Here is a 24,972-nt window from a genome sequence, read left to right as displayed (position 1 = left end):
CACAGACGTGGCTCGGATCTGGCGTGGCTGTGGCTGTGGCATAGGCCAGCACCTACAGTTCCAATTCGACCCCTAGCCTGGGAACCTCTATATGTCATGGGCACGGCCCTAAAAAGACAAGGACACACACACACACACACCAAAATTTATTAGAGTATATAAACTTACAATGTTGTATTAGTTTCAGTTATACAACAAAGTGAATCCATTGTAAATATAAATATATCATTCTTTTTTCCCATATAGGTTATTATAAACTATTGGGTAGATTTTCCTGTGTTATACAGTAGGTTCTTGTTAATCATCTATTTTATACAGTAGTATGTATGTTATTCCCACCCTCCCAGTTTTTCTCTACCTGACCAACAGTTTCACCTATAGTAACCATAGATTTGTTTGAAATTGGTAAGTTTGTTTCTGTTTTAGAAATAAGTTCTTCCATATCATTTTATTAGATTCTACTTATAAGTGATATATGATATTTGTCTTTGACTTACTTCACTCACTATGATAATCTCTGTTTACAAATTTCTCACAGCAATAAAAGACTTGACAGTAAAATCTTAATCAACCTAAAGCTTAAACAACAGAATTCTCCAATTAACTCCAGAGCTTTATTTTTTATTAACTGTTTAATCCAATTTCAAATGAAAGAGAAAAAAAGAACCTTTTTACCATAAAAAATTCTTTGACAAATTCCATGAAATCTGTTATTAATATAATAAAAATAACCTAGAGTTCATGTATAGTTCATTTTGTAAAGAATAAGTTTGCATAGTTCTAATCAGGTGATTGTGCTAGTCAAAACCCTTTCAGAAATGAAAGAATATAACTCAAATTAGGTAGATCCAAGAGATTCAAAATGTCATCTGATATTGATCTTTTTTTTCCTTCCACCTCTTAGCCAACATATCCTCTGTGTTGGCACATTTTCAAAGATAATCAGTAGAAGCGCCAAGCTTTCATGATTCTTGGAGCTGGCAATCACAGCATACAGAAAGCACTTATTTCCCTACAGCAAAGATGTAGACTTACTGTCCAAGCCTACCCTTGAAGCAATCCCCATGGCCAGGAAGTCAGAGAATTCTGACTTGCCAACCCTGGATTGTATGTTCATCTTCAGAGTAAGGTCGGTCTCATCTGAACCGCAGGGCTAAGAATGAAACAGGAATGTCTCCCCAGATTGATGCCAAAAATATCTTATGTTCCCTAAACAGAATATTTTATATTCTTCTTTCACTTAACATTATTTCGTAATAATTTTTCAAGTGTCTATAAAGGCCATACATTTATTCTCTTATTTGAGAATTATCCTACATTGCATTTCTGGGGCATCTTTTATTTAATCTGATTCAGTTATGGATTTGGAGATGTTTCCAATTTTAGAACTGTGTTTGTATTCTTTTAGGAGAAATAAACAATCTGAAAATAAACACATTTCATATTCCCAGTATACTAATTCAGCATGCTTATATACACGTATGATCTTCATTTATTCTTCAACAAGCATTTATTGAGGCCAGTCATTCTTCTTGGTGTTCGAACATCAGTGGACAAACGAGATTCCTGTCCTTGTGTATCTTAGTTTCTGGATAGGGGAGAATTAGGAATTTTAAAATAAATGACTAAATTGCAATGAATGTTAAAACATTTTAAGTGCTTAAGAAAAAAGCAATAGTAAGGCAGGATAGGATAATCTGTAGAGCCAAAGACTTAGGGAGGATGAAGTTTGTATCATTAAATAGTGTGTCAAGGATAAGCTGTACCAAATAGGTGATATTTGAGCAAAAACTTAAAAGAATGAGGGCGTTTGTCCAGAAGATAAGCGGTTTCCAGAAACTGCTGGAGGAAAGGTCCTAGGATGACCCTAAGATGCCTGGTGTGTTCAAGGGGCAGCTATGAGGCAGGCGTGGAGCAGTGTTAGGAGAGGAGGTCAGATGATTGTTATGTTCATATAGAGCCATGTTAGCCATTGTTAAGAAGTCATTGCCTTTCACTTTTTTTCTGAAGTCAGAAAGAGAAAGACAAATACCATATGATATCACTTATATCTGAAATCTAATATACGGCACAAATGAACCTTTCCACAGAAAAGAAACACATGGAATTGGAGAACAGACTTGTGGTTACCAAGGGGGAGGGAGTGGGATGGATTGGGATCTTGGGGTTAATGGATGCAGACTATTGCCTTTGGAATGGATTAACAATGAGATCCTGCTGTGTAGCACTGAGAACTATGTCTAGTCACTTATGATGGAGCCTGACAATGTGAGAAAAAAGAATGTATACATGAATGTGTAACTGGGTCACCATGCTGTATAGTAGGGAAAAAAAAAATGTATTGGGGAAATTAAAAAAAAAAAAGGATGAAGCTATAGCCCTGATTAAATGACTGGCTACAAACAAGAAAGCTGTTTTAGGCACTGTAAACATGCTGTTCTCTGAGGCATAAAGATACTGGGGTTTCACACTAAAGAAAAAAAAAAGAGAGAGAGTCTCTAGTTTCATCCATGTTGTTGCAAATGGCATTATTCTGTTCATTTTATGGCTGAGTAGTATACCATTGTATATATATACCACATCTTCTTAATCCATTCATCTGTTAATGGACATTTAGGTTGTTTCCATGTCTTGGCTATTGTGACTAGTGCTGCAGTGAACATAGGGGTACATGTATCTTTTTCAAGGAAATAGAAAAATTTTGTCCGGACATATGCCCAAGAGTGGGATTGATGAGTCATATGGTAGTTCTATATTTAATTTTCTGAGGTACCTCCATACTGTTCTCCATAGTGGTTGTACCAATTTACATTCCCAACAGTGTAGGAGGGTTCCCTTTTCTCCACAACCTCTCCAGCATTTGTTACTTGTGGACTTGTTAATAATGGCCACTCTGACTGGTGTGAGGTGGTACCTCATTTTAGTTTTTATTTGCATTTGTCTAATAGTTTTAGAGTCACACCTTCAGCAAATGGAAGTTCCTTGGCTAGGGGTTAAATCAGAGCTGCAGGTGCTGGGCTACGTCATAGCCACAGCAACTCAGGATCCTAGTCACGTCTGCCACCTACACCCCAGCTCACGGCAACGCTGGATCCTTAACCCATTGAATGAGACCAGGGATCGAACCTGCATCCTCATGGATAGTAGTTGAGTTCATTATGAGCTGAGCTACAACAGAACTCCCACCTTTCACTCTCAGTGAAAGACTTTGACCAAAAGAGAGACATCTATTTCTATATAGAATTCTATTTTAAGTGAATCACCCTGGCTACATACATACCGTGCTGAATACAGTGTAGAAGAGCAAGGGCAGGAACAGGAGGGCCAGCCTGGAAGCTGCTTCAGGACTGCAGGTCAGAGGTGAGGGCGCCTTAAACATGAGTGGTCCAGGTGGCGATAGTGACAGTATGGAGAAGAGTCCGCTTGGGGATCTATTTTTCATATCAAACAGCATATTTTCCTGACAAATTCGTAGAAAGATGTGAGAGAAAGACAGACAGGCATTAAAAATAAATCCTCATTCAGAATAACATTCTCCAAGAGGTCAGTCATCAAAGTGAGAAAGAAAAGAAATAACTCTTGAGATTCCAAGTTTTAACATGACAGTTTGAACAATGTAAAAGTTGCCTTCAAAACCCATGATGAATTACAATTTTGTTGGGACACAACATGACTGCAGTTTCTGCAAGGCTAGTGAACAGAGGCAAAAAAACAAAAACAGAGAAAAATTTAGCTGAGTGAGATTAACTGGATATCTATCATCTGAATCATAATTTGGCTTTGTTATTTTTTGCAATAAAATTCCAGAATTTGGCCATGATCGAGATCTCAAGGATAGCCCTAGAGAATAGTAAGTGGTTAACATTAATTCTCTTTATAATGTATTTTTAACAACAGGAGATGAAAAAAAGTTTTCAGTTAATCAAGGGCCTTAGTCCCCTGAGTGTTTGGGTTAATTTAATTTTCCTTGTGGTTAAATCTTTTAACTCCTTTAAGATGCTTATATCCTATCTATACAAAAAAGATCTTGGAGGCTGCTGAGAGAGTTAAGTATAATGCAGTACAATAAAAATAAACATAGAACCTGGGACAAAAATAATAGGTTAAGCTGTAGCAGTGAATCCTCGTGATTCAGTCACATGAATACAACTTCTCTGGTTATCTATGCATTCTTGGTCAAGTGACTTATGCTTATTAAGCCACGAAAGGGAGGAGTGTTAATCCCTACCTGTACAATTGCAGCGGAAATTAGAGAGATAAAATGCAGGCAGCCCCATCACAGTGCCTGGCTCAGAAAGAGCAGAATAAATTTTAGCTAGCTGTAATTTTCATAATCCAACACATTTACTGGTAACAGATTTTAATTTCAGCTCTGAGTTTCTAAAGATCAGAGCAGGGAGGGAACATAATTGATTTGCAAGAGTCAAGATGTTTTTAAAAACTGAAATAATTTTTTTCTCATAGGTAATCATAAAATGTGATGTGGTGGGCAAGACCATAGGGAATTCTCCCAACAAATTTGCATCCCATATTTCAATGGGATATAATATTTTAATGAACAAGGAGTATCTGCAGCATCCACCTGGGTTGTAGAAGATGAGCCCACAGTCTTTGCAATGGGTTCTTCTTTGGCATCATTGATGATGTTTTGCTTTGTAGTTTTCAGTCACCATGTTGCTGGTTTATGTTTGTGTGCTTGTCCTTCATGCATAGTTAATACATAGCTGGTTATTCCTCATCTTTGAGGGCTTTTTATACTTTCTTAGTATATAATCCTGCATCAGGACCTTCCTTTTGCTGGCCTACACCACAGCCACAGCAATGCAGGATCCGAGCCAAGTCTGCAGCCTACACCACAGCTCACTGCAACACCAGATCCTTAACCCACTGAGCAAGGCCAGGGATCAAATCCATGCCTTCATGGATACTAGTCAGGTTCATTAACCACTGAGCCACAATGGGAACTCCAAAATTAATAATTTGAGACACAATGCAAGGGACTCAGATCAGTCATAACTTGTATATCAGAAGTAAGTGCTTCCTTCCTCCCATAACCTAACTGAGGATAATGGTTCACTGTGTGTGACTGGCCAGCTAAGTATAATCTAGACCCCAAATCAGTATCACCAAGCCCTGATACATGTGACAGTTATGTTCGGTTTGACCCATTGGGCCTGGATTCATTCAATTGTTGGCTCACATTACCACCTCCTAAGCTGACCTAGGAATAATTAATTCTCAGCACTTTGTTACCATTCTTGCCCACCTTCAGTTTTTATCCATCCCCCTATTTCCACATCAAGAAATGGTAGTTATTTTATGTTTTAGAACTGGATAAATAAGCTAAATTTTTTCTCTTGTCTTTGTGTCTAGACAATGCTCATGCCTTGCCTGTTATAACCACCAAACTTAAATTTAGAAATAATGCTATCATTTCTTACATTGAAAACTGTATTATGTTACATTGTCATGATCATGATTCCTGTTCTAAGAAAGAATATATAGATCACAATATTAGTATCTCTCAAGTTACTAAAAAGACCTTGGTAGCCTCCAAACTAGTGAAAAAAATACACAAAATTAAATATGCAACATAATTGACTATTATGTCCAGGCTCTATGTTAAGTGCTGGGAATACAACATTAAATGAGATATAGCATCAGTCTTCTAGAAGTCTATACACTAAGATACTTAGTATATATAGAAAGATTAAAAAAAAAAAGTGCCTCTGTCTAGTCTCTCTCTGTGCCTCAGTTTCTCCATCTATAAATTACGGATTGAATTAGAACAGGGTATTTCAAACTTTTAAAGACTAAATCTTTCTTCCCAATAATGCTCCAAAAATCATACTTCAAACCCCAACAGATGAACCAAATAAAGCAATTGACTTATGAACTGTAACATAAAAATATTTTAGTATGTAAAAGCTACCATTTGAAAGAAGAAAGAATGAATTCATTTTCCCAAACAAACAAATTTTAGCTAGAATTTCTCAGAAACATTTATTTTAAATAAATTTTAATCATTCTGGCACTTAGGTTGTAACATTTCAAAACATACTTGCTAGATGAATAAGTGACAAAACAAGTGACTACATTGTACCAGAGATAACCTTAATATCTTCTGTATATGTGTTTGGATTCTTTAATACTGTATGTTGGAAACATCTTCCAATATGAAATGACACTTAGGAATGTAAATAGATACTTCATGACTTCTACATTCTAACTTTCTCTCTTTAAAATATAGATTGGACGATAAAGGCCAAGTGGTTCGCATCAACTTCAATAATGCAACTCGAGACACAATATTTGATGTACCTGTCGAAAAAGTTCAGCCTTTTTATGCTGCTCTGAAGGAGTTTGTTGACCTCATGAACTGCAAAGATTTCAAGTTTACTTTCAAGATGAATCCAGGTCAGTGAACATATTTCTTCACACAAACTGGAAGAATGGATGTTCTTCAACCTTAATCATTTAGTATAGTATATAGAGCAGTTTTTCTCAAACATGGCACATGGAACACATACCACAGAGTCTTGGTGAACAGCCACCTTGCTTAAATAGCAGACTCCTGGCCTCGACTCTTGCTCTAAATTGACTCTCCAGACTTTTATATATTCATTTTTAATAAGCTCCTAGGTAATCCTCAAGGACATCAACATTTAATAACCTTCAACCTAAAGAATAAATATTAAAAGACAAGCTGTAGCCCAAGTAAAATCTCACGTCTGAAACAAAGACATGACATATTTTCCATCCTGATATCAAATCAATATAAACAGAAGCTTGTACTTGATTTTTCTATCTTGGTAAACAAATAAAACTATCCCCATGATTTTCATTCAAAAGTGCATAAATAAAGTTTACTCATTACACTTATCTGATCTGATTTGGCAGAAATAGGGCTGCTTAAAATAAAGTAGTACTTGAAGTACACCAGCCACTTAGATAAAGGAGCAGAAAGCATTGTGGTTTTTCTGGACCATCTCTACTAAATAAAGTGACATCACACTCAAGGCTTTTGAAATCTAAAATAAAAAGCATAATTTCTTCCTGCTGCTGATTGGGCCAAGTGGAAGATACTTTTCACTTTTGATTTTATTTTTGAGTTGATTTTTGGCAAAGTAAAGCAATACTAGAAATCATAAATCTACTGTTATGAGGTCAACATGAGGTTGATTTTAAGAGCAGTAGCACATAAAATGGAAATATCATGGGGAAAAAATACCCCCTGAATAGGAGCTGGAATTCAAGCTTCACCATTTAATGGCAATGAGTCTTCTGGCAAGTGCTGAATTTCTCAGAGCTTCAGTTTCTCATGTATGAAAAGATGAGATAACACTCTCCTTTCAGGATTTTTATGAGGCTTAGAAATAGTGTACCTAAAATACTATAAACATAAAAGAAAAAGCAAAAATGTCACTATCCTTATAATTGTTTGACACTGTTACACTAGGAAAAAAAAAAAAACTCAGTAGGAGATAAAACCAATCAGGAAGAACAATTCAGAGGTTTTCACAGAGATAATATGTTAAGAATTATAAAAGTGTCTACAGGGGCCTGCCAGGCTGTGTAGTTTAAATGTCACATGGTCTAAAGCAATTTGCATACAATGGCCTGTGTGTGAAACAGCAAATGTGCAGTTCTATGGAAAGAGATAAACATACTGTTTCTTGATGTGCACCAGTTAGCGATGATATTTTGCATTTTATATTTTTTGGTTCAGCAGATCATTTACCAACATGATTATAGTCACATGGAAAAAATCTTTTGTCTAGGTGATGTGATTACCTTTGATAACTGGCGGTTACTTCACGGCCGGCAGAGCTATGAAGCAGGAACTGAAATTTCCCGCCATCTAGAAGGAGCTTATGCCGACTGGGATGTGGTCATGTCAAGGCTTCGCATCTTAAGACAGAGTGTCCAGAATAGAAACTGAATCTCCTGTTTATACCTTCAGTAAGATTCCAATAAATGTATTGTATAAGATGTGGCAAAGTTATTTGTCTTCACGGGCCATAAACCATGTCACTTACATATTAATTTCTTTTAACATTGAACACATCCTCTTTCTCACAAGATTTCTCTTTTCTCTGTAATCATTTGCAGCGCCAGCTTTTTAGATGTTGTAGCCCTGCTCTCTCTTTTCCAAATAAAGCATCTCTTCTGTTCAATGGCCTGTATGATCTTATTCTTTTCCTCTATGTGAATCTCGAGAAGCCCCACAAATAGGGTATCAAATCAAATCTTTCTTCAGATAAGCCCTCTTTTAAATAAAGCTTTTGCTTCAAATAAAGCTTGAGTTTCAAATAAAACTTTTCTCAAATAAAACATGTTTCTCTGCTCTGTTTTCTAGAGGGTCTCATTTTTCATGACTGTGTATGACTGTCCTTAGCATGACTGGGAAAAGACTTCATATTTTCAAAGATCTCTTTTATTCACTTTAATTACAGAATTCTATGACCCAAATTTCCAGACCTCATTAACCTGGTGATCTCAATATTTCTTTTAATACCTAAATTATATCACCAAACCCAAGAATATGCCAAATTAAGAGAAAAATCGAATCCCCCTCCCCCCACAAGTTTCTTGTTTCCAAACAAATACTCCCAAGGCTGCCAGCATAACCCATTCCTGTCCAAGAGTCTGTTCTCCTCATCCCTAACCTTCAACTAATAACAAGAAAAGGGAGAACCATAGTGCATGCCACACTCATAAATGGACACATGCCTGTTAACCTCTAGACAGCTTCACTTGCTGGCCTTGTCCCCAGTGGTGGGACACAGGTGTCATTGCCAGCCATGAAAGTCACATTCCTGCTGTGCCCAGACTTTTCTCTACCCCTACTAAAAAGGGGAGCCTGAGCTCCCCATGACTGCATTTGCTGAAATCCTGGTAGTACAAAGAGCTATCATACTAGGTAGATTTTAGTCTATACATTTGGGGCCCTCACCAAGCCTCCTATTTCGAAGGTCTTAATCAATGCCACCACTGTAGAGCTCTACCTGCTGCCTTAACACCAAGGGAAAACACTACTTCCATCCATATTTTAACTTGTGCTTCACACTCACAGTGTGCCCAGGGCAGTGGGAGTCTGGATCAGAAGTGCCTAAGGCCCATGTCAGCACACCCCTCAATTTTCTGAACTCTGGTATGAAGCCCAGGTCACCAGCCCAGGCACCTCTTTCTCTTGTAACACTGCCCCTTTCCTTTCCCATCATCTGGTCCCAACTGGGGCTATGACAGTCTACCACACCTACAGGATTCCTCTAAATTTCCAAAAGAATGATTTGGGTTCTCAATCCCATCTCTCCTAAGAAACTCCTAGAATGAAAACAAGTAAGTTCAACAGGGGCATGACCCAGTTCAAAGAGACAGCATTCAACTCCTAAAAACAGGTAAGTTTCTGGAATAACCCTAGCTCACTCCACTTACAGCTAAACCCCAGGCACTTGCAAAACTAAAGTGGCTTATTATACTTTTATTCATTTGACAGATATTTAGTCATATAGCTGGTATGCGCCGGGCACATACAAAGGACATAGGAGGACTAGGGATGTGCCTGTGTCTTGTCTGGTAGGGGACAGATAAGGGTGTAGATGATGATGTGTTATGTTAATGGCATTGTTCACAGGAAGGCAATCAAGACTGGAGAGGTTAATGAAATCTTCAGTCTGAGTTGAATGCATGTTAAGAGCAGTTTTCCTGGCCAAGTTGGGAGATGATTTTTCCAAGTCAAAGGGTGAAAGAGGCACAGAGAATTAAGAATGAACCCAGGGCATGTGCTGATTTACAAGTGAGAGTAGAGGCATGTAAATCCTGAGACTGGAGGTGTAGCTTCAGATCGTACTAATGATAGTCAACTATGTGTCGCTGAACAAATAACTTCCTCCCTCAGCCTCAGATTTCTATCTATAAATGAGACTAATAACAGTCCTTATTTCATTAAATTTTTAGGAGGATTAAGTGAAAGTTCATGTAGAGCAGTGTTTTTCCAAACTTCTCAGATGACAAGAGCTGTGTGTGTGTATGTTTAATACAATTTCCCAGACTCATTCCCTAAAGATGATTATTCAGTGGGTCTGGGCTAAGAATCAGGAACTGTATCTTTAGCAAAGATCACAGGTGAGAGGCATCATCAGAGAGGTTTTAAAAATATTAATGTAAGGCATTTACCATGGTTCCTAGCTGAAGGTAAGCACACATTAGATGATAACTATTAGTTATAATAACAGAGGTTGTAGAGGGAGAGGGTAACTAAGGGTGAGAAGAGATGTATGGTGCCAGAGACAGAGATGGGGACCAAGTCATGAAATGCCAAAATGTACGTTGCACTGAGTTGCTATTTTATCTTGAAAGCAATGAGAAGCCTTTTAAAGATTTTTTAAACACTAAAGTATCTTGATCAGATATTCGTTTTTTTAAAGATCCATCTGGCTACATTGTGGAGGAAATTGTAAATGAGCAAGGCTAGAAGCTATAAATCCACTTATGAGGTTATAAATTTACTGTACTTGAAGCCAGATGAAAGATTAAGAATGATTGGATTAGAATGCTGGGAGAGGGGATGGAGAGATACTCAGAAGGCTAAATCTAGGGAACTTGATGCCTCTCTGCATGTAAAGGAGATGTCCAGGATGCCTGCTGGTTTCTAGATAAGAGAAATAGATTAATGGTAATTCTAGGCACAAGAAGAGAAGCCACAAGAGCAAAAGCAAGCTTGTGAGCAAAAAAATGAATCATGTTTTGAATACATTGATCTTGAATTGCCCTTGAGCTAGTCCATTTGGCAGTGGATCTATATGTACATACAGCTCAAGACAGAGAACTGGTTTGGAGATCTGCATATGGAAAGTATATAGATGATAAATGGAATCATGCCTTGTTTTCCTGGAGACATTTAGTGATCTGACCAAGATTACAAACCTCATGGTATAATGATAAATTAATGATATTGGCCTATTTTGTGGAATCAGTTACACCCTGAACATAAAGAATCAGTGGTGGCTGATATTCAAAACCAGCTAGACCTCTTACATACCATATTTTGTCACTAGAAGACAGCATTCCAAACCAGTGCCCCATGGACTGGCTGTTTCCTTCTCTGTTGAAAAGTTATTTATTTCTGCCCTGGAAAGGAGGGACAGAAGGATTGGATGCTGTTGCAACAATTTCTGAAGTGTTATATAGGACATGACATATTATGGGCTATGGCAGCTGGTGCTGACTGAAGATGATTAGGTTTCCTGGATATAATAGTCTAAAGATTTGACTTTCCTCCAAAGTCATAATAGATCTGATGTAACTTGGATTAGAATTTTCCCCTATTTGGCAGTGTGGACACTTACAGTCTGTTCCATTTCTCTGATTTGACTTGCAGAATATTAGGTTCTTGGCTGGTTAATAGGAATAACTCCACAGGTCACCAGAATATGTCACAAGGTATCTTCACTGATCTCTATTTTTCTCCCTGATGGACCATGAAAAGGTGAATAAGTGAGTTTCAGTAGAGGGAATTTATGCAAGAGGAGGAAATCCATGAAAAAAAATTGAGTAACACCAAGGGTGATTTCTCCGTTTAGGAATTTTAGGGATTTAAATCAAGAAAGAGGAGACACTTTATAAACAGAAATACTCTTTTATGTTAAAGATCATTTTGAGGATAGATTTGAACTAAGTTCTTGCATTGAAGATGTGATTTGTTTGGACTTAATGAATTAGAGCTTACCTCTGTGTCTCTGTGCTTATTTCTCCAACTGTCTGGACCACTCTTCTCTACCACTTTTTATGCCTTCAAAATCTGTCTTCCACCTTCAAAATCTAGTACAAGTTTTACCTCTCTTGTGAATCCTCCCCTGATCGTCCCAGTCAGGCTTAAACACTTTTTCCTCTGCTTTCATTGAGCTTCACAAATGCTTATATATTCATCCATTTTTCTGGCAATATTCATGAACACCTACTATGTGCCAGACTCCATTCAGGGCAAGACCCTCATAGACCCAATGGTCTAGAAGTAATATCATGCAATGATCAAGTAATCACAGAAATAAATAAGTACAAATTGTGGTAAAAGTTATAGATGAAAAGTCTAAGAAGCTACAAGAGCATAATATAAGAGAACTGGACTAATCTGAGAGGAGTGGGGCTCAGCCATCCCTGAGAAATCAACTTTTGAGCTATTTGATGGAGAGTGATATACAATAATGGTACTTTTTTTTTTGTCATTTTTTTTGCCATTTCTTGGGCTGCTCCCTCGGCATATGGAGGTTCCCAGGCTAGGGGTCTAATTGGAGCTGTAGCCGCCGGCCCACGCCAGAGCCACAGCAACGCAGGATCTGAGCTGCTTCACAACTAAACCACAGATCATGTCAACGCTGGATCCCCAACCCACTGAGCAAGGCCAGGGATCAAACCAGCAACCCCATGGTTCCTAATTGGACTCTTCAACCACTGAGCCACGATGGGAACTCCACAATAATGGTACTTTTGAATTCTATCAACAGAAAGTCTAAATCCAACAATAAGGAAATTTTTTTATCTCCAAAACATGAAGCCCAGGAATGAGGCAAGCTCCCCACATCGTATTTCCTCAGTCCCACCCCACTGAAGCTCTCTTGCTTCTGCCTTAAGTCCTGTGTGTGCTTCATCCTCAAACTGACAAAACAACTATAAAAGTTCTGGGCACCACATCCAGACATGGCTGTGTGAAAGGAGTAATAAGTCTGACATTTCCTGTGTCTCTTTCTTGGAAGCAGAGAAACCTTTCCTAGAATCCCTCCTATAGGCGTCCTCTCATGCCCTCTCAACCACAATTGTGTCAGATACCCTCTCCTAAACTAATTACTGACAAAAGAAAATGGGCTTTCCATGTTTTACTTAAATGAGTCAGGATCTGCCCTTAGGCTGGGAAGTAGTATCTATCATGGTCACACATGGTTGTGTGGAGAAGGAGCAAGCAACTAAAACATCAGGATGAAGATGAAGACTAGAGGATGTGCAATCAACCTCCCTCCAGTATCTGCTCTAGATAGGAGAGACTTATCTAGGTGGAGGGGGAAAGCAGACAAAAAGAGCAGAGCAAGCAGAGCAAAAAGAGTAAGCGTTCTGACATAACAGGCAAGATGGTACCTTTCAAGAAATAGACCAAGGCCATGAGTCTGGAAGCTAAGTACCCAAGCAGCAGTGTCCAATAAATTATAAACTCTTTAGACAGAGATATTTTCATTTGAATATTCCCAGTGCCTATATATTTGTGGAATAAATGAATGAAACTAGGGCATACTAGTAATCCCCACTTTACATCCTTGATGAAATTAGGTCACATCACTAGAATCTCAGTTATCTAGAAAAATCTCAAATTTTGTGCCAAGCAGGACCTAATTTCTTTTCTTTCTTCCACTTGTGTAACACATTTTATCTGTGCGCATAGGCAATTTCAGCCTCAAAAGCTTTTCCATTTGCTACCAAGTTCAGTCCTTTCACCAATCTAAAATTTCCCAACAGGGGAAGTTTCCTGGTAACTCAGGGGGTTAAGGATCTGGTGTTGTCACTGTTGTGGCTCAGGTCACTGCTATGGTGTGAATTTGATCCCCAGCCTGAACTGCCACATGCTGTGGGCATGGCCAAGATACAATTAAATTTAAAAAATAAAATATCCCAATAGGGACGCAAACAACTCATACAACTCAAGAGCAAAAAGACCAACAACTCAATCAAAAAAATGTGCAGATAACTTGAATATAGACACTTTTACAAAGAAGACATGTGGATGGCTAGCGAGCACATGACAAAAATGCTCAACATAACTAATCACTAAAGAAATGCAAATCAAACTACAATGAAGTACCGCTTCACAGTGTCAGAATGTATCATTAATAAGTCTACAAATAGCAAATGCTGGAGAGGGTGAGGAGAAAAAGGAACAGTCCTTCACTGTTGGTAGGAATGTAAATTGGTACATCCACTATGAAAAACAGTACGGAGGTTCCTCAGAACACTAAATATAGAACTATCATATGATCCAGCAATTCTACTTCTGGGCATATATCCAGACAAAACTATAATTCAAAAAGACACTTGCACCCCTATGTTCAAAACAGCACTATTCACAATAGACAAGACGTGGAAGAAATCTAAATACTCATAGACAGATAAATGGGTTAAGATATGATAAATATATATGATGGATTACTACTCAGCCATAAAAAAGAATGAAATAATGCCATTTGCAGCAACATGGATGCAACTAAGAGATTCTCATACTAAGTGAAATAAGGCAGAAGGAGAAGGACAAATACCATATGACATCACTTATATGTGGAACAGAAACAGACTCACAGACATAGAGAACAGACTTGGGATTGCCAAGAGGGAAGGGGAGGGAGTGGGATGGACTGGGAGTTTGGGGTTAGTAGATGCAAACTATTACATTTAGAATGGGTAAACAATGGGGTCCTACTATATAACACAGGGAACTATATCCAATATTTTGGGGGTAGAACATGATGGAAGATAATATGAGAAAAAGAGGTGTATGTATATATATATATATATATATATATATATATACAGAAAAACTTTGCTGTTCAGCACAACATAAATCAACTATAATTTAAAAAAATCAACATGTTGTAAACTTACACAAAATTATATTTCAATTATATCCCAATAAAGCTGAAAAAAAGGATGTAAAGTAAATACATGGTGAACAGATTTAGAATTTCATTTCTAAAACTGTAATATTTTTTAAATTCCATTTTACTTTTAATGATTTGAAAAAAGAAACAGATGAGTTAGCAGACGTTATTAAGGGAAATATTTCTTGTTTAAATACTCTACAGTTAATATAAGCATTTAATTAAATGTTTGAGTAGCATTCAATGCATTTCTATTGAGAAGAAAAGGTTATTGTATTTTTCATAGCTTTGGTTATGAAATTTTTGCCTGATAATCATCCATGGTTGATTTTTTACAAATTGCTTCTCAAGTTTAAACTTTTTTTTCTCTCAGAAATAATAAAATAATCATTTGCACGATACTCAATAAGTAGTTAGATTTATAAAACAGAAAATTGTCTTAAACACCATTTGATTAACTGTTTCCCGTAGTACAGTAACTACATTAAAAGTAGATTTGATTATTTTAGAGCTTCAGAGATAGACTTTAAAAAATTTTTAACGTTATATATTTTTACTTTTGAGCTTCTACTTACGATGATAATTGGTTTTTCACTTATAGTGAATGGCATAAAGTTCCTTTTTAAAATTAAGTTACCATTAGAATAATGATATTTCTAATAGCACAGGTGACACTATTTTGAAAGTGATACTCTATTGACTGAAGTAGGGAAAATGTTATCATCTTATGAACAAGCACACAGCATGAGAGAGGAGAAATTACTTTCCAGGGTCATGAGCAGTGAGTGACAGAACCAAAATTCAAACACAAATTTTGGTTTCCCATTCAGGTCTCTTTTTTACTTTTCCACACAGCAAGGATTTCAATTTCAATTGGAATTATTTTGGCTCCTTGCTGCTTCCAGATGTCTGTCCAATGACTTGACTTTACATTCCCTGTGAAGTAATCCCAGAACTGATTCGGAAAGAGCACAAAGGTCATTGGGGGTCTAATAAACATGAGAGAGAATCTAAATCAGTGCAAAAATTCTCAAATTATGGAGTACGTAAAAATCGCTGGGAAGCTTGTTTGAAAGGCTGACTCCTGATACACTCTCCATTTGGATTCAGAAGGCCTAGATCTTGGAGTCTTGATATTTAACAACCATCCCAGGAAACTGACTGTAGGTGGTCCACGGACCATACTTGAAAAAACAGTGTTCTGTTCATTTAGTCCAAAGGAAGCACTGAAATCCTGACTGCAAAAACCTCTGGGACTTTTAACAGCCACATATTGCCTGTACTTGCTTCACTCTCCTCGCTCAAAGATTTCTCTTACTTTCCTTTTGTACACAAGTAGCAAAAGAAATGTCACAGAGAGGAACTCCTTACCCTATTCTATATTAGTAGAGGTCAGCTCCTACATCTATTAGCCCCAGGAAGTCATGTTTCTTCCTCAGTCTCTTGTCTACCACACATTTTCCTTATAAACTGAACATTTCCTTTGATGCATATACCATAGCTGTAATACAAGGTTTTTCTGCATTGTTCATTATTTGGGGTTTTATTCTCCCTAGTCATTGTTATACTCCTAATACATGGTCCCAGGAAATACTCGATGAAGAGTTGCTGAATAAACAAGCAGAGTATCAGTTTGGGGAACAGATTTTTTTTTTTTTTTCTTTTGAAAGTAATCCAAAATTCCAATGTTCCCTTCCCCTTCTTTTTGGAGAAAGTGTCATTTCCAAATGTCATCCTGTGATGTGACCTGGAAGATACTGGTTACAAGTGTTCTCAAATTGCTGAAATCTATATAATGAGAAGACATTTACAATGAGTGCAAAAAGGGTGGTTTTGGCTGGTTTATGTATGATGTAAGCGGTGGCACTGAGCTAAGCTTTATATTCCCTGAAAACCATATGGAAAATATCATTGTCAATGATGCTTGATGAGCCCAAATATTGCTATGGTTTCTCTCCAAGAAATATCAGCCTGCTGACCCAGCTGCTTAGTGTTCATTCTGTATTTAAAAATACAAATCACGAAGTTTGCCTTTTAATACGTTTATATAAAATTACAGATCTTACCATCTGAGTTGTTCTGGGTTAAGTCATATACAGAGAAACCTAAATGTTTGACTGACAGTGAGGAAGCAGGGTACAGAAGATGCACTTCATATAGATATGTGGTTTCATTTTAAGACATAAATCAAATATTTCCTTTTTAATACACTTGGGCAAAACTGTAGTTCTAATTTTTTTGAGTAAGACATACAAAGAGAGACTTAATTCTTGGACCAATGTTGGGTCAGGGCCAGAAGGAAACAGGATGTGATGAATATAAACATGCACATGAAAAGAAGCTTTATTTAGTGGTTTATGTTTTTCCCCCATACAATTTTCTTTCAAATTTTAGATAGTATCTTTGAAATGCTGGATTCAACCAGAATTAAAATGAAACCCTTGTGAAAGCTAACATTTAATGATCTCTGGAAAGTCATGCACTTTTTCTAGGATACAACTGAAAGCATTGGTGATGCTAAATAAAGACCTGATCTCAAGTTTGAAGAAGCTCACATCTGAAGCCATCACTAAGGTGTTCCCCACTGGAATCATCTGCTGAAGAAACTGATCCATGTGGAAAATCTCTGAAATAAGACAATCTAAGGTAACTTCTGCTTTCCCTTATAGCAACCAGAAACTATGTAGCCCTATTAGTTAACTTAACAATGTGGTATTTAAAAAGCAAAACAGAAAAGGGCGTGGTTTGCTTATCAATAAATCAACCAAATTAGAGGACCCTAACATCAAAAGCTAATTTTTTAGAAAATTTTATTTTTTATATTTTGGCATATAAAAAACGATTCAGCAAGCATTTCCATTTAAATAGGGAGCCATAGGACTTCCCTGGCGGTGCAATGAAAGGAAATAACATACTGGGTAGCTCTAATATGAAAAGCACTGCTTAGCATTACACATTATGCTTTTAAATTATTCCTTAACAGATAAGGAAACAGATGCTAAGTAGCTTGTCCATAGTCACTGAGTGACTAAGGTACAGGGTTGCTATAGAAATTCAGTCTTTCTACTCTAAAGTCTCTATTATCAACTTGTTTGCCTTGTATCTTTTGGTGTTTCTAGAACCTGCTACATGGATTTAGTAACACTTTAATAAGTACCAAAGATGTAATGTACATTATAAATATAATTAACATTTCTGTATGTCATATATGAAAGTTGTTAAGCAAGTAAATCCTATGAGTTCTCATCACAAGAAAATTGCTTTTCTTTTATTTTATGTCTATATGAGATGGTGGATGTTTACTAAACTTAATATGGTAATCATTTCATGTATATGTAAATCAAATCATTATGGTGGAAATGGATTTAAAAAGAGCAAATCATATTTCTTTTGTTTAAAAATAAGATTATGGGGTGCTGTTTAAAAACAAGGTTATGAGTGATCATTCTGTAACATGTAAATGTAACACAACACCTATATACTTTAAATATACAAAATGTTATGTCAGTTACATCTCAATAAAAATATAAGTAAACAAAAAAATCATTATTCTGTACACTTTAAACAGTGCTGTATGTCAACTAGATCTCAGTAAAATTGAAAGAAAAAAAAAGTCAATCCCCAAATGACCCCAGATTCAAGGATTATCAAACAATGATTTTAAAGAAGCAATTATGACTATGTTTATGAAAGAAAATATGATTAATACTTGATAAAATCAAAAGAGAAAATCTCAAGATATGGAAGTGACCTAAATGTCCACCAACAGATGAATGGACAAAAAAGATATGGGGTGTATATATATAAGGAAATACTACTTAACCATAAAAAAGAATGAAATTTTCCCACTTGTCGCAGCATGGAGGGCCTTATGCTAAATGAAATAAATAATACAGAAAGACAAACATTGTTTGATAACACATGGGGAATCTAAGAAATATAACAAACTAGTGAATATAACAAAAAGGAAGCAGACTCAGAGAACAAACTAGTGGTTACCAGAAGGGAGAGGGGAAAAGGAGGGGCACTGCAGGGGGAGGGGAGTAGGAGGGACAAATTATTAGGTATAAAATAAGCTATAGTATACAATACAGGGAATATAGCCAATACATTATAATAACTGTAAATGGAATATAACCTGTAAAAGTTGTGAGTCACTGTGTTGTATACCTCTAACTTGTACCTCTAACTTATATGATATTGTAAAATAACTATATTTCAATTAAAAAAAACCTGTAATCTTGAAAAAAGGAAAAAAAGAGGAAATCTCAACATAGAAACACTGGATTGGAATTTTAGAACCAAAATATACAACATCTGAAATAAAATTAGCTGAATGCACTTATGATCATGATGGTAATAACAAAAAGAAGATACTCAGTAAACTTGAAGCTAAATCAATAGAAATCGCCTAGCTGAAGAAGAGATTTAAAAAAAAAAAAAGATTGGGAAAAAAGTGCACAGAGCCTCAGGAACTTGTAAGAAAAATCTCAAAATGTCCTAGCATGTGATAATTTTAGTCCAAAAGCAGAAAAGAGAGAATAGAGAAGTAAGATCTGCTTGGAAAAAGAATACAGAAAAATTGCCAAACATACTGTAGGACACATGTACTGATGCACAGATTCAACAATCTCTGCAAACACTAAACAGGATAAGTACGAATAAAATCACATCTAGGCATATCCTAGTTAAATGTCTGAAACCAAAAGCAAAGAGAAAAAAATGAAAGCAACTTGCAAAAAATACAATTCATAAAGGGAAACAAGGATGCAAGTAACAATGAACTTCTTATCAAAAATTACAGGGACCAGAAAATAATAGAACATCTTGGAAATTGCTGAAAGAAAATCGTAAGTCTTCAATTTTATATTCAGTGAATGTACTATTTGAGAATGAAAATGAAAAAAACTTTTATATAAAATTGAGAATTGATTGCTAGTGAATCTACACTAAAAGAAGTACTAAGGAACTTCGGACTAAACAGATTTGATAGCATAGGTAAACACGTTCTTTAAGAATGAGCTAAGAGATGCAAAATAGTAAAAACAGCAAATTAAGACCCAAATTTTCTTTCTTAGTGCCTTTAAAATACACATAAATATTTAAAGCAAATATTGCTGTAATGGTTAATTTTAATGTGTCCATTTGACTGGGCTACATGATGCCAGGTAACTGGGAAGACAGTATCTCTAGGTTAGTAATGTGAAGGATTTTCCTGGAAGAGGATTTTTTAGGGCAATGGGAGTTTTCTCTATGTTAATAGATACACATCATTATGTATTTGTCAAGACCCAAAGAATACGCAACACCATGAGTGAACTCTAACATAAACTTTGGACTTCCGGTGATGATAAAAAGTCCATGTTGATTCATCAATTGTAACAAACGCACACTGTGATAGAGGAGACTGTCCATGTGTAAGCACAGAGAGTGTGCAGGAATTATCAGTGCTTTCCACACCATTGTGCAGTGAACTTAGGACTCTTAAAAACTGTCCACTAATTTTAAAATAATAAATAAAAATAAACTCTCTAAAAGCACATTTTCATGTTCAGCAAATCTGTCCTTTTTGACTGTGGATCTAATAGAAAGACAAAAAACAAAAAAACAAAACTGAACTGCAGTATTATTAAACTACCAAAAGGATTTTGCTTTTTAATATTTCATTTAAAGAGATCTTGTCCTGACTTTGATCTAACCACTTAAATCAAAAAGGATTTGGACTCAATCAGAAACGAAATTTTACTTGGAAAAGTTCTGCATAATTTCCATCATTTGATTTTTTTATAAATGCATCCCTAAACCTCTCCCTTATTTTCTATTTTGGGAATTCTAGGTTCAGGCTACTGTATGATCATCAGTGCTGACTTTGGAACGAAGGAAGATTGAGGTGGGAGAAGGACAGCATAGGGGAGGGAGGGCAGGAGAGAAAGAAGGAAGATGTTTTAATATTCTCCTTTTATAACTTTGCCTTCTGCTTCTACAGCAGATTACAATTTGAGTCTAAAAATAACTGTTTTACTATTGTCAAATCCTGACCTCATGGGATTTTTCTTGCATTTATGTTTAGAAAAAAAATATAGGCCAAGTTTCAATCTTGCCAGATGCCTTTATTGTCCTATCAGAAAATTTCTCTGAAGAATCAGAGCAAATGAAACCAGCAGGTGTTGTATTTAATAGGGTTTATAAAACTTACTTTAAAGAAACAAATAAAGAAAACATAACTCAATAGAATCAGAATGGGAAAGTTTTTCTTTTTTTCCATGATCTTAAATGACACATAAAAACTATCTGGCCCTCATATAGAGGAGAAAGAGATTAGACTGGAGGGCTCCAAATTTGATAAAATTACATACAGGAGTGTTGGCAGGCTAGCAAAAAGGGACTTAGTAAACAGTTACATCCCCATCACAACATGCACACTAAACAAGCTCCCTGAGTTGGCCTTGCCCAAATCAAAATAGTCCCCTTGATGCAGAAATGTTTTCCATTCCTACATTAGGGGTTTCCCCTTTCTTCTGGTGTCTAAATTATTCACTAAGCAGTTAAAAGGAAGACTTCCATTGGTAAGCCAGGAGGTCTAATTCTCAGCCAAGTTAATTCTACATCATCCCCACATACTCCACACCTGCTTCTCCACCCGGTCTCCTAACTCTTTGAAGAGCTCCCTCATGCATCCCATTGCCCAAGCCCTAGGAGTAATCAACCCATGATGCTCCCTCTCCCTCAGACTCAGCATCCAATCACTCACCTAATCCCTTTGACTCTATAATTAAAAGAGTACACTCCCCTTGCATTCCCACTGTTGCTTTCCAAGTAGAGGCCCTATCATCTCTTCCCTAGACTAGTCTGTTACTCTCCTCCCCAGACTCCCTCTCATCTTGTTGGGATGATTCCCATCTATTCTGCCCTGGACAATTCAACTTTCAATGCATAGATCCAGCTGATCCTTGGCCATTATATACCCATATCACCATAACAATTCTTTAAGACCAAGTGGTCATTGCATTTACCTGTTGTTAAATATTGAATGCCATCCTTATTGCTAATCCTGTCACCCACTTCCTTAAAAACCACTGTTACCTAAGATGTATTATCTTCAAAATACAGTCCATACTTCTTAGCAATGCAAATAAGGCAAGATAATTTCCTAAAATATAAATTTTTATTCTTATCATTTCCACCTACACCTATTCCAAAGAGGTAACCAAGCTTTGTAATTTCTTCCTTGGGGGATTCCCAAGAAATAAAATCAGAAGCTGACATGTTTTGTAAACACCTAAATCATTGGAAGAAATAAGATTATGTTAGACTGCCTGGAAAATTAGGGAAAGAGAGGTGTGACAGTTCCCAGGAAACAGCTCTGGGACTCTAGGAGAGAAGTTTATGAACAGTAGAGTGATCCTTCACCTCAACAGTAAAGCAAGAAGTGGAGAGACCCTGAAAAGGAAGGCAGAATGGCCTAGTCTGGGAATCTAGATCCTGGACGCGAGCATTCTCATCTTAGCAGATTCTCATGGGTGACGGGAAAGCAGCAAACATGCAGGAACCACAAAGGCTGACACAATGGATTCTCTATGACAACCACTGCAGACAGGTGACCGATACCCTAAGAGGCCTCACTAAAGGCAGGACCTTGGGAGCATTGGTGGCTCCAAAAATATCCGAAATGTTGCCTCTCTTATGCCTTCCTAAGGCATCCAAAGCAGTAGGTTTCCTTTCACAGGTGTTTTTACTCTCAACCAGCTACTATTTTTCAGCACAGGGGATGGATGGCAACTTTTTCTAAAGGGCCAGATAGTAAATATTTCAGTCCCAAATCACAACCTATGCAGTCTGTTGCAGCCACCTAACTAATACTGCACGAAAATAGACAAAGACAATACATAAAAATGAATGGATATAGCAGTATTCAAACAGAGCTTTATTTATAAGGCCAAGTGATGAGGCAGGTTTGGGCCAGGGCAGAATTTTCCTACCTCTACTTCTGTGTATTAACCTATAAGTTCTAGGTCAAAGATTGTAACTTTCTCTAATTCTGCAAAAATATATTGTGAATTTACCATCAATATCCCAGAAAAGCTGTGTGGATCAGGGTTTAGTAATGAATAAGACAAATAAAATCTGTTGTGTGTCTGTAATGCAGCTTAGCTTCTCACACATGGGGAAACAGTAAATAAGCAAAATCAATAAAATCTGTGAGCTATCAGTCTTACAGACCAATGAGGTTCTACTGCCTGGCCTAGTGCTCGATACCCAATAAATAGTGAGAATACTATTTATCCAATGAGCGTGTTTGGTACTAGAACACCCACCCCCTCAGTGCCCATCTTCCTAAGCAGCCAGAAGCTTAAGCTGCTGAGATTTCCAACAGAAACTGGAGCCCCAAGCTGGCTATAAATAGTTGGCTCAATAACTCATCATTTAATGAGGCCACAAGGCAGTGCCTGCCTTCAGCTTCCACTGAGAGTGGAGAGGACCAAGAGCTGGAGACCAGATATTTTCAATGTGATTAGTTCTCCAGGATAGTGCTGAGACAACACGGGATTAAAGCTCATGTGGTAAGCTAAATAATGCCCTCCCACACACTGAAAAAAATGTTCATGTCTTAATCCCCAGGTTCACAAACATGTTACCTAACTTGGCAAAGGGGACTTGGCAGATGCAATTAAATTAAGAAATTTGAGATGGGGAGATTATCCTGGATTATCCAAGGGAGCCTGATATAATCATAAAGGCCCTTATAAGAGGGATGCAAAGTAGATAGCAGAGGTAGTAGAAAAGGAAAGGGGGTGAAAAGTCAGGAGGGAGGGTTGAAGATACTATGCTGTTGGCCTTGAAGATGGAGAAAGAAGCCAGGAGCCAAGGAATGTGGGAAATCCCTAGAAACTAGAAAAGGGAAGGGATTTATTCTCCCCCAGAACCTCCAGTAGAAACTCACTCTCCCAACACCTTGATTTTTAGCCCCGCAAGACTCATTTCAGACTTGGGACCTACAGATTTGTAAAAGAATAAATCTGTGTTGTTTGAAGCCACTTTAGCTCATGGTAATGTGTTTCAGCAGCGATAGGACATGAATACAGTCCCTCCCTCCAGAACTGGCACAACTGAATAAGCCTGCAGGGCCTCTGGGTCTTCCCATAGATGCCCTGCCCCATCCCACCAGCTCTGTGCTTGTAGCCTCTGCTCCAGAGACAGCTGTGCAGAGATCCCCAGGCATCACATGAGAGGCTGTGCAAAGCTGGGCCTTGGATTGTGCTCTGCTCTGCATCTTTCTCCCCCGTTGGGAGCATTCTCCATCTGTTCCCACAAACCCAGCCCAGCTCTGCAGGACCATCCTGCCCACGCCTCACCTCCACATGAACCTTGACTCACCCCACGTCGGCATGGCTTCCTATGTCCTTGATGGGAAACCGCTGTTCTGGACACATCTCAGCTCTACAGTCCAGCTCACTGCAGTCAATCCACCAGGCCCGTCGCACACACTTGCGGCATTCCTAAATTTCAGGTACAAGAAGAAGGATAATTTAAGAAAGTGCTGAGAGTAGGATCTTTAATTGGACTGACCTTGTAACCAAAGCGTGTTACCAAGAAAGTTGCACTATGCCTCTGCCTAACCACCCCCACTGCTGGAATTACACCTTTTTCTTCAGTATAGGCCTTGGTTCACAAATCTATAGAAAGGTGATTGGATTAGATGGTTTTTCTTAGGAACCATCTACAGCACCATGATCTGTGGCCTTCATAGTCAGCTAGGTGTAAGAGAAGGGTTTTCTTAATAGAATTAAGCTGGATTCTGGCATTCACCTCACAGTCTCGAGAGCCATCTGCCCTGGAGTTCTTTCCACAGAGTCCTTCGAGGCCTCTAGAATTTACAGGTCTGGTTTAACCAGTAAGTCCAAGATTGTTTATACACGGCAGGGTTAGACAAAGAACTCCTATGCGGCCAAGCCCACAAGTCTTAAATTGATTTCATTTTATAAATCTAAACCTGTCCTTGCTTTCATCTCTGTTTCACTTGATTTAGTCTTTGAATCTTTTAGTCCTCATTTTAACTCTTTCACTATATTTTCATAGTCCTTGGTCTCCTTTGTGTTTTTATTATCATTCTACTTTATCTTCGTTCTCTTTAGGACCTTAACATAATTCAATGTTAAGTTACGGTTTTGTGCTGTCTGTTTTCATTGCAATTTTAATTGCATTCTTTTTTATTTTCTAGTCAATTTATCTTGTGTTTTATCCTTTCTGGTTATCTAAGCTATATAATCAGAAAGCATAAGGATATCATCTGTGGGAATAACCCAAAGTGTGAGCCAGAAAACTGGAATATATT

The 24,972-nt window shown here is 37.3% G+C and overlaps 1 protein-coding gene and 2 long non-coding RNA genes across 6 annotated transcripts in view; 2 read left to right on the top strand and 1 right to left on the bottom strand.

The window, feature by feature from the left end:
* Positions 1 to 8,334, top strand: part of BBOX1 (gamma-butyrobetaine hydroxylase 1) — a 68,049-nt gene extending 59,715 nt beyond the window's left edge. For all 3 annotated transcript variants that reach the window (XM_021083236.1, XM_021083235.1, XM_021083234.1), the window contains exons 8-9: positions 6,251 to 6,417; positions 7,782 to 8,334. In XM_021083236.1, coding sequence (XP_020938895.1) covers positions 6,251 to 6,417; positions 7,782 to 7,942 — 328 coding nt within the window. In that variant the 3' untranslated portion in view covers positions 7,943 to 8,334. The remainder of the gene's footprint in view (positions 1 to 6,250; positions 6,418 to 7,781) is intronic.
* LOC102165168 overlaps positions 1,502 to 24,972 on the bottom strand; it is a 100,753-nt gene continuing 77,282 nt past the window's right edge. The window contains exons 8-10 of the long non-coding RNA XR_002341536.1: positions 24,015 to 24,136; positions 3,281 to 3,460; positions 1,502 to 1,588 (exon numbers count right to left, since the gene is read on the bottom strand). This is a non-coding gene — a long non-coding RNA (uncharacterized LOC102165168). The remainder of the gene's footprint in view (positions 1,589 to 3,280; positions 3,461 to 24,014; positions 24,137 to 24,972) is intronic.
* Positions 20,402 to 24,972, top strand: part of LOC110259287 — a 54,163-nt gene continuing 49,592 nt past the window's right edge. The window contains exon 1 of one of the 2 annotated variants that reach the window (XR_002341538.1): positions 20,402 to 23,200. This is a non-coding gene — a long non-coding RNA (uncharacterized LOC110259287). The remainder of the gene's footprint in view (positions 23,201 to 24,972) is intronic. The other variant, XR_002341537.1, reaches the window with a different exon arrangement.

This window comes from Sus scrofa, chromosome 2, assembly GCF_000003025.6.
Source record: "Sus scrofa isolate TJ Tabasco breed Duroc chromosome 2, Sscrofa11.1, whole genome shotgun sequence".
NCBI classification, from domain to species: Eukaryota; Metazoa; Chordata; class Mammalia; order Artiodactyla; family Suidae; genus Sus; species Sus scrofa.
The sequence above is the reverse complement of the archived record's forward strand: the minus strand, read 5'-3'. Positions and strand labels throughout refer to the sequence as shown.